The sequence below is a fragment of the Ambystoma mexicanum genome, chromosome 3p, assembly GCF_040938575.1.
Source record: "Ambystoma mexicanum isolate Mex_15411 chromosome 3p, UKY_AmexF1_1, whole genome shotgun sequence".
NCBI classification, from domain to species: Eukaryota; Metazoa; Chordata; class Amphibia; order Caudata; family Ambystomatidae; genus Ambystoma; species Ambystoma mexicanum.
The window spans coordinates 546,060,937-546,076,273 of NC_090925.1; the positions used below are offsets into that span (position 1 = coordinate 546,060,937).

The window sequence follows — 15,337 nt, forward strand, 5'->3', positions numbered from 1 at the left end:
CAGCCCTCTCAGGACTGCTTTGGTTAAATCGGGACCATAGACCACCCAATGTAAAGATTAGTAAGATAGTGGGGCTAGTGACCGAGGCGTGGGATTCAGCACTTAAAGAAGGCCTTCTGTCTACATCCCTCTCCCCGTTTATCCCGATATTGCAGAATCCGGACTTGAGAGATGCAACTGGTAGCCTTTAAGACATGGAAAGAAGAGGGGTGTGTGAAAGCACGAGATATATTTCAGGGACACATCTTGAGAACATTTGAGGAGTGTAAAAGGGACTTGGGGCTGTGGGAGGAGGATAGATTTTGCTACAATCAACTGCGGCATTGGCTATCTACCCCCCAGATAAAAGCAGTAGCTACACGGCAACTGATTCCATTCGAAAAAATACGTTACTACCCAAACAGGCACGAGGAAACTGATCTTGAATTTGTATAGATTACCAAATGCGGGTACAACACTAGTGCAGTGGAATACATTAAGAAATGAGAGTCTACACTTGATAACACCATAGCCAGGGAAGGCAGGGAACATTTTATGAAGGCTATTCCAAAACTCACACGCTACATCGCTCCATCCAAACGAGAGAAATGTGGTACAAAATAATGTTCCAATGGCACTACACGCCAGAACAACTGCACCAGATGTACCTGACCGTGTCAGCATCATGCTGGAGAGGTTGTGGGTCAAAGGGGATTTGGCGACACATATGGTGGGAATGCCCAATGATGAAGCTGTTCTGGGTAGAGATCCAGAAATAAATTGATAAGATATTCCCAAACAAGGGCCTGATGCAACTAGGAGTTTGGGTATGTGGGTTGTGGGGGCCGAGACAGCAACTGCTCTCCAAAAGACAGAAATGCAGCTTCACACTTTTGCTTGTAGCCGTGTGGCTGTTGGTGGTCCACAAATGGAAACAAAAGCAAGGGCCTATGAACTTAGATTGACTACAGAAAGTATCGAACTTTATAGCGCTAGAATAGGCTACCCATATGGCTCAAAGAGATGAAGCCTCTTTTAAACATAAATGGGAAGATGTGCTGAACTACCTTCAAAGTGACTATGTGCTTCAATAGTGCCCCCATAAAATACGGATTTTGGACATTATGTGAACGCCATCAGACTATATTATGCAGATTTACAGAGTGTGCCTCCAGGGGGAAGGGGGCGAGCGGTTGACTTTTTTCTGTTATTTTGTAATGTGAAAATCAATAAAAACATATTTTAAAAAACAAGAAAAAAAATCTTACGATAACATAACGTAACACATGCCTGATTTTTGAATAAGCATCTTTCAATACTTTCAAAATCCACACATTTGCTGAATGGTAGTATTCAGAATCTCATCTGAAAAGGATGTTTTAAAAATACCAAATGATTGTTAACGTTCAAATGTTTGTATATTTTAGGAAAGATCTGGAATTTCTAGTTTCTCATCTGACACCAGAATATCATGTGAAAGCTGCCATGAACGCTATCCTGATAAACCAGCCTATGATATGCATTCCAAGAGTGACCTACCTTGCAGCTTTCTCTAAGCAGTAAGTGTGCCTATGCAGTAATTATTTCCTTTATGTTTCTCATGTGCAGGCTGTTGAGAATGCTAGTAGCTTTGTATGTCTACAATGTAGACAGGAATCAGCTCCAAATATTCCTCACACAGGAGAGGATGTGATTTCTTGAGTTCTTATTAATGGTTCTTGAACTTGTTTATTTACTTATTTAGGAGCATATAAAGCAAAAAAATAAACTGCTACAAGATGTTGCGAAGAGTAGCACACGTTGACTTCTTCTCGACTCACAAAATGCACATTCCAACCATGAACGGCCCAGGGTTTCTACTTGCCTGTCTTTTATTTACACGTGAGGTTGAACCCAGTAGAACCGAATAACTACATTTTGGCAGAAATCCACAAAGTTCGACCTGAACAAACCCATGGAATTTCTACAGGTACGAGTTTTGACAGAAAGGCCTGACTCAAGCTCAATACTTACAGTAACTCGTAAGACTACGTAGGGCACATCATGCCTCGAGAAGTGCCTCGAGAAGTGAGATGCCCACTGTCCTGTGACTGCATGCAGGACCAGCGAAGGATGCAGACACTGTGTCTTTGCCCTCTGCATGGAAAGTGTAGAATATTTAAAAACGACATTCTTGTGGGGCGGATTCCGACTGGACCATCCCATCTATGGGCTGTTTATGTTGTTATTATGAAAGTCATACATTCCTAAATAGCACAGGCGCATCCTTTGTCAGGCCATAAGGCCACTGTACAAGCGGAACATTCCAAGTTGGCTGGTATCCTGCAGGATACTACCAAACGGTATTACAGTTTCCGCCGCCTGATATCCCGGTATTACAGGGATATTACAAACAGCAGAAATACCACGACTCCATGGGGGGAATAACCGGTATATCTGGCGAAATACCAGCTGTTGAATGCTGGTGGCGGCCTGAGTTACCTCCAACTCTTAGCTGGAGGTAAGTCATGTAACCCCCAACGGTTCCATGATGGCGGTCCGAAAAAATGCTGGTAAACGTCATTACTGGCACTTTTTTTCCAGACCGGTAAACTTTTAATGAGGCCCAATACCTCTCCCCACAACTAACACCCACTGCCTGCACTGACCTCTTATTTTTAGTAACACTAGGCTCGCTGCTGCTTATCAAGCAATACATGATCTCAGTTTGTAAACTTTTTGAAGGGGAATAAAATGACTGCAAAGAAATTCCTGGCTTTGCTCAAACCAATTTGCCAACGCCTGGCTTCAACATTCGACCCTTGCTGAGTATAAAGAAACTATTCAATCTTAGAAAACGGCTTTATTACCTTACATATAAGTACGTGGCCAGAACAATGGGCAGAACCAAAAATCAAAACTTTTTTTTAAAAAGTAGCACTTTTTTTTTTATTCTGTAGGTTTGTACTTAAAAAGTGTGACGGTTTAGCGAGATTCCAACCCTGTATGCTCAGGATCAGATGTGCGTGACTGTAGCCGTGCACCATTGTCTCCCTAAGACCTTATGATTTGAAGGTCGCACATCTTCACTTTGATTTACAGCAGCACAGTTCGGTAAGAGTTCATGCGTCATGCATGAGCAGTGTTATCAGCAACTCCACTCACGCTCCACACTGACAATGGAGTGCACATGTGTGATGGGCTCATGCTTATACATGGGAAGTAAGATTGTGGTCTAACGCCGCACTATGGTAAAAGTGTAAATACACGGTGGCTTCTGCTTTGGGTGTATGGATGAGCGGAAAACAGAAAAGGTACTAGTGGGAGGTGGCTGGCAGAGAAGAGGCACATCGCTGTCAGACGAGATTTGAAAAGATGCTGATAGGGACTGACAGTGCTTTAATCGAGGGTGGGCTCTCGTTAAGGGGCGTGGTCTAAGTGCAGTTGTATGTAGGCCACGTCCCCTAATAAGCGCCCCCCTCGCAGCTCCTTCAGTGAAAGGGCTGCCTGTTGCCTCTTTATTCAGAAACTGGAGGAGGGTTAGGTTGCCCGGCCTCTCCTTTTGTTTCTGAGTAAAGAGTCAACACGCAGCAAGAAGCCCTTTAACCGAGCAGCGCTGCACAGTTAAAGGGCATCCTGCTGCGTGTTGGCTCTATACTCAGAAACAAAAGGAGACACAGGGCAACCCAGCCCTCCTCCTGTTTCTTAGTAAAAAGCTATCACATAGCAGGCAACCCATTTAGCTGAAGTGCTGCATGTTTAAAGGGTTAACTGAAGGTGTCAGCACTTCGGATTAGATAAACGAAGAGGCAATGTATGCTAATTTTTCTAATTTTGAAGTGCTGGCATCTGCAGGCAACCGTTTAACCGTGCAGCGCTTTGGCTAAATGGACTGCCTGAGGGGTCAGCGTGGCTGGGGCTAGTCAAGGATGAGACCTGGCAGGGCCCTGGCTCGGGAGCCCTTTTGGAGACTGTCAGGACTCTGCCCCGCCTAGCCTTGGCCCACTTAAAGCCTTGTGTACTGAAGCATGATATAGGGAACTTTATTTTTACTTCAATAGCAGCAATGCTCTCACTGCATGAGCCACCTGTGTTGCACTCAGTAAGTGGTACTATGTTAGCACTACTGCCACAACACTACCATCTACGTTTGAGCACATGTGGAACGACAAGGATACTAAACAATCATACAGCCATTACACTAAACCCCAAAAGACCTTCACACAAAGACCTATGCACTGTGTTCTAAGGGTTCACTTAACCCTCACCACGCTATGTGAAAAACACAAGGACCTCGAGGATGATTGTAGGCTTTACCAATACGAAAACCCAGTAAGGAAATTAATTCCCCCTTATCTCACTTCAAAGAATGGGGGCTTTTAAATGGTATTGTAACTGTTCAGCCTACTTTCATTCTACAGTCAGTCAGTGTACTCCCCGTATTATACTTTCTTCTGCCTATTCAAACTGTACTGTTTTTAGTTTCTAAATATTTTGTATCTTTGGATTTGTACTGTTTTTATTGTTGTTATCTGTAATGCACCTTGAAACTATTGTTGTCTCAATGCGTTTAATACATTTAAAAAAATGAATTGGTGGCAGATGATTAAGTTCGCCTGAGGCTATACCTGGATTCATCTCATAGTACCCTCACCCGTGAAGGACTATTATACATGGAAAAAAGTCATACGAATACAGAATAGGAATACAAGTTCTGCTTTGCATGAGGGGGAGAGGTGCCTCATCACCCGGTAAGAGGCGGCCCGAAGGTGTGCAAGGGAAAGGCCCTAAACCTGGGATAAAAGTATTGCTTCGACATTCTGTGAAAGCTCCTTCACTATTTGCTTACAAAGGTCCCACTCACTCATGGGCCTTCCCCCGTTACATCACTGGTAAGTGCACTAAATGGCTGTTAACCAAAGAAATGTAGAGATGTCTGCTCAAACCAAAAAGGAAAGGAACGTATCCCTTTGCTCTCCAGCAGCAGAGCTAAGGGGAGGCACTTGCAGTCACCAAACAAAACTCACACTGCTGCTGGCCCAATGTAAGCATGGGGTTAGATGCTTCCCCTCTGCTTTCAGAATGCCCAGTTGCACACTAGGGATTCAACCAATAGCTATTGTGCATTGTGATCCTCACTAACCACTATATAGGCGTCCAGGCCTGTGCAGTATCGTTTTCCAATATCTATAATAGTAGCTTATATCGTTAATAGTCTATAATAAATATGAAGAATAGTCCCATGCAGTTTCCAGTGAGATAAAATAACCTTTATTACAGGTCATGAAGTACCGACCCCAGCTCAACCTTACGCCTTGCTGGCTAGTGCAAACAGTAATAGAAGCAACATTAAGAGTAAACATTATCTGGCTACAGGCAGGCTATGACGCCATGCTCAGAACTATATTACACTGTGACATTCCACATAGAACTACATCATACACAATGAACACCCTGCTCTCGATGAATAGCAAGCATGGCCATAACTATTTACATACAGTGAGACAACATCATAACAAAATAGGTATAATAAAACTATGTATTTGTGCACTGAAAACCTTTCCCTTTTGTTACTTGTTTTTCTTTAAAGTTATTACAGCCTTTGTTCTTTTAAAATCCATGTCCTCCTTCACTTTCATTTGCTTGCGCCAGAATTATTTAGCTTGTTAGACTGGACGAAGGCAAACACTTATTTTATGTTTCTGATCCTTCCACCACTGTTACATTAACATCAATTTTTTGTCAATTAAATACATTTTGTTGGAACGTAAAACGTAACGGCACTCTCGTTACAAAAGTCCAAAACATGAATGCTAAGAGAGTGAGAACAGTATTTCTGTGTACACAATTAAACAACATACGCTTGCACTAATATACTACCATGCAAGTGAGACAAGTAGAGAATAGAATTGACGATGGGCGTCATTCTAAGTCTGGCGGTCCAGAAATAAGAGTGCCGGTAGCAACGTACCTGCACCCTTTCCAGACTGCCAGACTACAACTATGCCTGCAGCGGCCATTGCTCCCGGCAAGTCTGACCTTCCAGGGGCACCAGCCTTTGCAGGCATGGTTTTCACAGAAGCATGCCAGTGCTTCTGTCTCCCTATTCCCTTGGAGTTCTATGGGACTCCACAGGAATGGGACTTGCACTTTCCGCTGCCTGATATTCCGGGCTGCTGGGGCTTGTAATGTCCCGGTGGCTCCGGGATATCAGGTGGCAGAACAGTGTTACGAGTTTGGCAGCAAGCCACCAGTAGCACTGACGGGTTACTGTGGAACTCGTAATGAGGCCCAATGTCATACAGAAAAGAAAGACAAAGAAGGAGGGAAACTGCGCTGGGACCTATGAAACTAAAAGCATACAATGCCTATATTATAACAAAGAAAATGATGACATCTCATGTGGTCTGTGTTAAATGCCAGGATGGTCGTTTGGGCTTACAAAAGTTTTAAATGGGCCCCATTCCTCTAAGAATCTCGTCATCTCCCCTCTAAGGGCAGCTTCAGTCTTACACATTGCTGCCACGTACCATAACGTTGGCCACCACTCTCTTATATCTAGCCCGGCTAGGTATTTCCACTTCCGGGCTACGACTATCCTAGCAGCTACTAGAAAGTGAGTAGTTTAGTTTTCGGGTATTTTTTTATGTATATAGCGCCAAGCATGGCCTGTAGGCACATGTGTGCAGATAAAAAAGACAAAACAGACAATGAAGACTGAAACAAATACAAGAACAAATCAACAGGGGGTGGGGGAAGCCAATCAAACAACTAAGGGGCGTGAGGAGAAAAAGGAAGGAAAAAAGCACTTGTAACTACCATCGCATCTCACAAACAAGACAGCAACATCATACAAAAAACTTCAAAAACAGAAAAGACTATCAGATCAACCAAAATAAAGACCCTACACCCCCTCGACTATCGATCTCAGATTAGTCGAACCCTGCTGAAAGTCTTCACAAATACTTAAAAAATGAGGGAGGTTGCTGCCACCACACCCTGCCAATGTACAATCTCAATGTTCCTGGGTACACCAATAGTCCAGTTCAATCCGTCGGAGGACCTTAAAATCTAAAATCCAGGGCCAATTCACTGGCAAAGCCATCACTTTATTTTTCAACGATTCCTTGGGTTCCTTCCCTGTTGGCTTCTCCACATTAGCAATCACACAGTTTCTCTTATCCCTAGCAAAGTCTCTTAGGGACTTTTCCTCAATCCTGGGCTTATGTATTTTGCCAATACATAGCTCCTTGGAACTATGTGACTGCTATGCTACTTTGAGTAGTCAACCTAGGGTTAAGCCACTAATTTATATTGACCTTGTGGATCTTCATCGCCCAACCACACCACTCGGGGCTCGGCCAATAAGTGAATTCCACTAATACACAATAACATCTATTAATGAAATGATGATAGGATATGGCATTTATAACGCGCCTATACACAAGTGTTTCAAGGCGCTATCTTTTTTTTAATGCCTATAATATGGAGCCAGTTCCTTTTCCTTGCTTTCCTTCATGTGTTATTTCGTGGAATAAATCCCATTTTTTACCAATACGTTTCCCTGACTTTCCCCACTCATTTAAGAGGCCCATTAGACGTGTAACAAAATCCCAAATATTTTGGCCCAATCTACAACAGACTCTAGTGCTGAAAGAAACAAAATGAGTCTGCCTGACAACCTTCAACAACAAAACATTTATAAAATAATCGTTTTATTAAGAAAAATCAACACACTGTTTTACAAAGCACCGCCATAACTGATGTTCCACTCTGTTTTATTACATAATCCAGACAGATATTGTAGTTCTTTCTAATACAAAAAATTAAGAATTCATCTCAGATTAACTAAAGCATGACTGACATTAAAAGGCTAACCAATGTATAATTTTAAACAAATAGCAAATAGGCTAGGCAAAACCAGCCACACAGGAAAGTGGGAAAGGATTTTTTATAAAGAAAATACAAACATGAAAACACAGCAGGGTAATATAAGATTTAAAACAGCAAAACACAAATGGAGCGAGAAATAAGAGACCTTTGTCTATTTTGTATGGCCTCATAATTCACAGGTGCTCCTCTGCAATGCAATGGATGGGGCTGAAACACCCTGTTGCCCTGATTATCAGTTACTTGTGATATCAAACAGACATCCCTCATGTGAGCCAATGTTCTCAATGCTATGCTTGTGGGACTTGCAACCCAATTTCCATGTTTCTCTCAAGTTGGAAACCTGCTTGAAGACAGAAGTTCAAGTATGGCCCCTATGACCCCCACACGACTCTCAGCCCGAAGACTGATGCACTTCAAGTCCTTCACTGCCATTGTCGATGTATCACAGATGTGAGAAACGTTACTCTCTCAGGCAGCCATTCAGGTCACACCCAGTCGATGATCTGCAGGAGATGGAGATGCCATTGATTGAACAAGTCGACTGACTGCAAATCAAGAAATCTATGATATCATCACTGACATCATGACATAGCTGCACTTAGACATGGACTACATAGCCATCCATTCACGAAGATACAGGAACATGCTTTTGTTCATTGCATACAGACACAAAACACATGCTTATGACTCACGCAGGTAGATGCAGACACACATACACATCTCTATATAGAATCACACTCTTTGCCAAAGCTGAATCACAAGATGCCAAAGTATACGCATACCAAGCTTGCATATGCTTGACTGTCACAAACATGGAAAAGCCATAAGGACAAATATGGAAGCCACATGCCCACTGGAATGAATGAGGAAGGGGATACATGCTTCGAGTACATGGAAGGGCTTGCATGATCGCTGCAGCCAGATGCAAGCAGAAATGATGCACCAAGCCAAGTGGAGATGGAAAGTTCCTGGTTACCAAGACGATAAGCCACCTGCGAGAAATTCAGACACAAATCCTCATAATTACAGGCAAGAGAGCTCCATTTTGTGGTCTCGACAAACATGACCCAGCAGAACAAGACAATGCCTATTCAATTGAGGTGGATGGAGAGAAGCTGTTCCCACCAAATCCGAAGTGGAAAGATACAAGTGTAGCTCACAAACTGCCAACTGAATGCACTCTCCAAGGTTTAGGTGATCAGAGATGGCACCATTAGGGAACACAAATCCATGTTCATTATCATTGCCTTGAGAAGGTACACTCAGCCTGGTAATTGTCCAGGGTCCCAGGTCTGGGAGGACCCACTCTACCCTATACAGAATCACTATTCACATAAAGATATAATATGTTGCAGGAGCCAGTGGTCTCCCTGTGACCCTGCAACACTGTAGATTGAAACATGTAGAGGTGGTCACAAGATATGTCTATCCAATAGTAGAATTAACCCCTATAGGACACATACATAGTTCACCTAAACTGATCAATGTGAATTCCTGATAGGTTTCGGGGACAGAGCTTAGTTTTGTAACGTCACACCTGTATAAAACCGGGTGGCACATGCTAAGAAGACGAGAACCCTGGAGAATTAATGTTTCTCTAGTTTGATCCCTGTTGTTTATTAGATAAAAAAGACAGTAAACTTTGCCCCATGATTGAATCTTCCATTCTTGCGGTGGGGAGTTTTTGAGTGGCCCGAGTGCCTCTCTGCTGGTAATTGGGGTAACTGCTATAGAGCCCCTGCCACTCTCCTACAAGTGGTAGCAAAGGGGTGGTCGCAAAGACCTTTCGGAAGTAAGACATCCCATCCCACTGCATGCCTGAGTGGTTGCGCAGCGACTCGTGGAAAACGACACCTAAAACCACATATGGCCAAAAAGGGAAGAGGTCGACAGGAGCCGCCTTTGGAGGAAATTCCTGTCTGCTTCCCGTGTGACGCCTACCAGACCGGACGGCAGAGTGACAGGTTGTGGGAGAGTCGGTGTCAGAGGGGCTTCTGTGAACCACAGAATGTAAGTATATACTCAGCTATAGGGGAGAAAATGTTCCACTTGATGTTTTGTGTTGCGGTTTTTGTTCTGTGTTAGGATTACCCATTCTCTGTTTGGGTATTCAACTTAGAGGGTCAGCTTAGCTTGCGGATGAAAAAACTATGAAAAATAAAAAAAAATACCAAATAACGGTTTCCCCGTGAGTTAGACAATTTAGCTTGGTTCATGGATGATTATGTATGGTTTACCTGTGTATAGGTCTTAGCAGAAGAAGCTAGCTTATATCACAGAACGTAGTTTCCTAATGTATCTCTCTCTGTTTGGTTTACCCTGTTAGTGAGGCAAGAAGACGGCCATGTATGTGTTACATCATGTTGGTTGTTGTGTTTGGGTAGTTAATAAGCAGACATATATGTTGAAGGGTCGGGCAACGAGAATATTTCCTCTAAGGTATTGGTGATGTCACTGGCAAGGTTGTTTAATAGGACTTGCGGTGCACTGCAAGTGGTGGAGTTCAGTAGTTAGACTGTCGATAGAGTTTGAGAACTAGTGTTGGGCCATTGGGTCAGAGCTTGAGAAGCACACAAGTGGATTTATGATTTGAGCCTTCAGGGCAAAGGGCCATAGCGGGCCGGTGCACGGAGCATCCCCGCATTGATGCTGGTGAGCCGGAGAGGCTAAGAAAAAGATTTCATTGCACTGTTATGATTTGGATACATGGAATTTGAGAGACAGTACTGAGATTGTGAATTGCAAAATTGCAGGGTAAAATTGGATGTGTCGAAATCCCGATTTGAGGTCAAGTAAGTATTGACAATTGTTGACAAAATGAGGGACACACCTCTCCAACCCTTTGACAAGTCCCTCCTGTGGTATCAAGAAACAATGCACAGATATAGCACAGAATGGACTTGCAGTGGCAAAGTTATGGCCCAAAGACGGGGGCTTTTCCAAATGTGTGCAGCTACAATTAGCCACTTCTTTACATGCAGCCTATAAGGGGAACAAATTAAGCAAGCAACTGGCCATATTAGACTTATGGAAAATGTTTCAGGACGAGGAAAGGGACTCAATCCAGTGGCATTAGATGCTGTATCAACAGGATATGGAAAGCGAACGGTCTTCGGCTCCCCCTCCTCCTCCTCCAACCACGGACGTAGATGCAGCAACAGCAGAAAGTATTGGATTTTACACAGTCAAGGTGTTAATAGCAGTGGTGGGATACACCAATCCCACTTTCGCACTTCTAGCATATAGTGGCGCAGATGCACTAAGTGGCGCATAGCAAGCGAGTAAAGTAACATGCGATATCAGCACCGAATGTAAGGAGCACAGCGAGCTGCAAGCAAAGTTAAAGGAGAATGACTTGCGGAAGACAGGGCTTAGTGAGGGCCAAGAATTGATAGTCCCAAATGAATGGGTAGGCGGACACATATTGCTCAAACTGGATGGGAAAGCTGCAAGTGAGACAGGGCACATGGGGTAGGAACTACCGAGTACTAAAGACACAAAGGGGGAAGCTAAAGAATGGGTGAGATAATGGAGGAACTACATAGTAGTAGAGAAGGAGAAAAACAAAAAGTTGCGAAAAGAGAGGGAGCCAGCAGAAGCACGAGAAAGAGAAGAAAAGGAGAAAAGAAAACAGAGAAAGCTAGAAGACATAGCAAGGAGGAAAGCAGAAGAAGAGCAGGAAAAGCAATTGCAAATAAAAAAAGTGAAAAGGAGGTTAGAAGTCAAACAGCTTGTTAAAGAACACTGATGCAGGAAAGATGAGCGGAGATGCGAGTGGGACAGAGATGAGAGCAGAGAGAGATTCTCTTTGAAGGCGGTGGAGATGAAGACTGAATTGGCACGTTTAGATGATGAGGATGGGGAAGGGATATGAAGAAGGTAAGGGGAACTCTTCAGGAGTAGGAGAAACAGCACACATGCCGTACGGGCAGATAAGAGTGCTACTGGGCCCTCAGTGAGGGGGGAACGCAGGATAACAGAACGAGCAAAGGGAAAGCAGTGCAAGACCCAAGATTAAGAAGGCTCAGCTAGAAGGATGAAGGAGAAGGGATAGTGACAGCAGTATCAGGACTATGGCGTCAGACGAGGATACACAGGGGGATGAGGACAATGAAGAGGGAAGACCCTCTCACCGCTCCATGGAAGCAAGCCCTGATAGAGACACTGTATGGGTAGGTGAAGCAGACATGGACTGAGGCGAGGAGGACATTGGAGGGGCGACTGCCACGTCCTAGGGGTGGATTGCGCAGACAAAATCACTCTGGATTCGCAGAGGCTCAGGGCCCTGCCAGGACGGAAATGGACAGAGATGGCAAAGGCACTCACCACCACTAAAGACATGGGGAGACAGGGTAGAGGGACGAGACTGACACAGTTCCCATTATTGGAGAAGGGTGGTGGTTGGCCTCAGTGTATTCCGTAGCAACAAATGGACTAGGACAATTTAAGATGCAAGCTACCTTTGTTGACTGCTGGGGTTGGGAAATGGATTTATGAGCTTGAAAGACTGACAGCAGAGATGACATTAGCGGTGGGTGACATGAAGAGTTTACTTTCACCCATTCCTGGGGAAGTAGCAGACGATGTATGGAAAAGGGCAGGGTATTCCAGAGTGAATGCACAGAACAAGGCACACGATGGCGCACCATTCAAGAACTGCAGAGCCGCCTTATGGCAAGCTCTAAGGGTGCATTACCCAGACACCTCGGATATAAGCATGAGGAGGAGGCAGAGGAAACACGGATACGGGTGGCAATAGGTAACAAGACCTTTTCCTTTCTCGTTAATACGGGGGCAACTCAATCCTGTATTAGGGAAGGAAGATACCCAATGTCAGGCATTGCCATGAATGCGAAGGGGTTCTCTGGGGATACGGATTTGGTTCCTTTTACCGACGAACTTCCACTTTCCATAGGAGAACACAACCTGACCATGCCACTGTTATATTCCCAACAGACACAAGTGAACATATTGGGTAGAGACATGATTAACCGACTTAACATGACCATTTCATTCACAGACCAAGGGATAGGGTGCTTGACACTAGGAATTCATTACATGAATGTGAGGGAGCTCATCAAGGCATATTGCGGGCAGACGGTACATAGGGGGATACCAACAGACGTTGACTTGTTTCAATATGGAGTGGAAGTATTGATAGCATGGCTCCCAGGGATAAAGGGTAGGCTGTTATGCATACACAATGAGTTCTTATTTAGACCAGAGATTCCCTTAGATGAACAGGCAGGAAATGTGATCCCAATAGAACTCAACTCAGTCAAAGTGAGAGATGAGAGAATAGTATTGCATGGACTGACGACACAGGACAATCATGGAGAATGCTGATTGCAGTGGAGGAAGGATACAGGTTGACTGACTTGAGAGATGAGGAACTGTTTCAGGGCGATCGATCAGATCACAAGGTGGTGTTTTAAATAGGTATTATATACTGGTTGAGAATACATTGCAGGGAAGTGCCACAGAGAATGCCTGTGTTGCGAAAAGCACCACCACCATTTCTCAAGGAAGACTTGAGGCGAGTACCCACCATCTTATGGACAAGTGGTCCCTATGACATGGGTCTAATAAAAGGGATGGGGCAGTCAAGATAAAACTTAAACCAGGGGCTATTTTTAGCAAGGGCGAGACAGTATCGCCTATCAAAGGAAGCAGGCAAAGGTATTTATGAGATGATCGTCGTGCTAGTGAAGCAAAGCATTCTGGTGCCCACAGAATCGCAATGTAACACTGCATTGTACCCTGTAAAAAAGGTGACCCCCCCAGTTGTGGCGTTTTATTCAGGATCTGCGTCCCTTGAACCAAATAATTGAAGCAGAATTCCTGTTAGTTCCTAATCCAGTGACAAGTCTGTATAGCATCCCGAGGGAAGCTAGCCACTTAACGGTAATAGACTTGAAGAACGCCTTCTTCTCTATACCGCTCCATGAAGAGGAACAGTGTTGAAATTACTTGGTGGACTTGTTGACAGTATTAGCAGAAAAGGGTTACAAGGTAGACAAGGCAAAATTACAATATTGCCAGAAGGATTTGCTATATACTGGGCAACTGATATCGCAGGAAGGGTGAAAAGTTATTCCAGAAAGGGCGGAGACGATCTGCAGAACACTGATGCCAAAGACAGTGATAGAAATGCAGCAGTTCTTGGGCCCTCTGCAATTATTGCTGAGCCTGGATGTTTGACTACAGTACATATATGAGACCCTTGTTAAGCAGACTCAGGGAGGCACAGAGAGGGGATGATAAGTTGCTATAGACACATAAAATTACTGAAGCATTGGAGGGCTAAAAAAAGCAATATGCCTAGCTCCAGTGTTCGGGATCCCAGACTACCATGATGAATTCTATTTGTTCTCACACTCCAGTTGGGTAGTGATGACTGTGGTACTCACGCAGAAGACTACCCTAGGGCACAAGCCACTGGCCTATTATAGTGGATGTTTAGACCCAGTGATGAGAGTACATTATCCGTGCGAACAAGCTCTGCTTGCTGCCACATTCGCAATAGAAAAGTCAACAAGTATTACAATGGGGTGCAGCGCCACGCTTTACCTGGGGCATGCTCTCTTTGCAATCCTCGAAAGATTGCAAGAGTACAGTGACCACACAGAGAGCTTCTGGATATGGGGTAATCATCTCAAATCCAGCAATAAAGGGGGTGAGGTGCAGGGCTGTAAACCCGGCAACGTTTCTAGCTGAACCAGTGGAGGAGGAAGACTATGTACACGACTGTACTATGTACATGTATGATGGCCTTCCCAAAGTGGGGATGAAACCACTTGAGGGGGGAGAAGTGCTTTATATTGACAGGTGTTCGATGATAGACCAGGCAACAACATTTGGAAGTCAATAACCTCTTAGGCCTGCGACAATCCAGCTTTAGACCCAGGCACGGGACTGAAACTGCCCTCCTGGATCTAAAAATCCAAATGGATGAAGCCAAAGACAAGGGCAACTTGGCCATCCTGCTCCTGTTGGATCTCTCTGCGGCCTTCAACCGGGTTGACCACCAGATCCTTACACAACACCTTTCCTCGGCTGCCGCATTCTCACAGAATGCCACCAATTGGATTCAGTCATTTCTGTCTGACAGATCGACTAGGGTCTTCGCCCCTTCAGCGGCTGCTGACCCTACCCTAATCCAATGCGGAGTTCCCCAAGGCTCCTGCATCTCCCCCACACTTTACAACATCTTCACAAAGCTTCTCTTCGACCGTCTTGATGAACTGGGTGTCAGCTACACTAATTATGCAGACGACACCCAGGTCCTCATCACACTCACTGGCTGCTACGAAGAAGATGTTGCAAAGCTTAACGAAATTTACCTAGAAATCCAAGCCTGGATGGCCACACACAGTCTCTGCCTTAATGACGATAAGACGGAACTGCTCATCGTAGGCTCCCAGGCCCGCCTCAATAAATTAGATTCTAGGTATAAATCCTTCACCATTGATGGCAACATCATAAA

General features: G+C 44.4%; 1 protein-coding gene across 1 annotated transcript in view; it reads left to right on the forward strand.

Annotated features, from left to right (window-relative positions):
* LOC138580607 (retinol dehydrogenase 10-A-like) overlaps positions 1 to 15,337 on the forward strand; it is a 210,051-nt gene that overhangs the window by 169,486 nt on the left and 25,228 nt on the right. Inside the window, exon 4 of the mRNA XM_069651275.1 lies at positions 1,407 to 1,538. Coding sequence (XP_069507376.1) covers positions 1,407 to 1,538 — 132 coding nt within the window. The remainder of the gene's footprint in view (positions 1 to 1,406; positions 1,539 to 15,337) is intronic.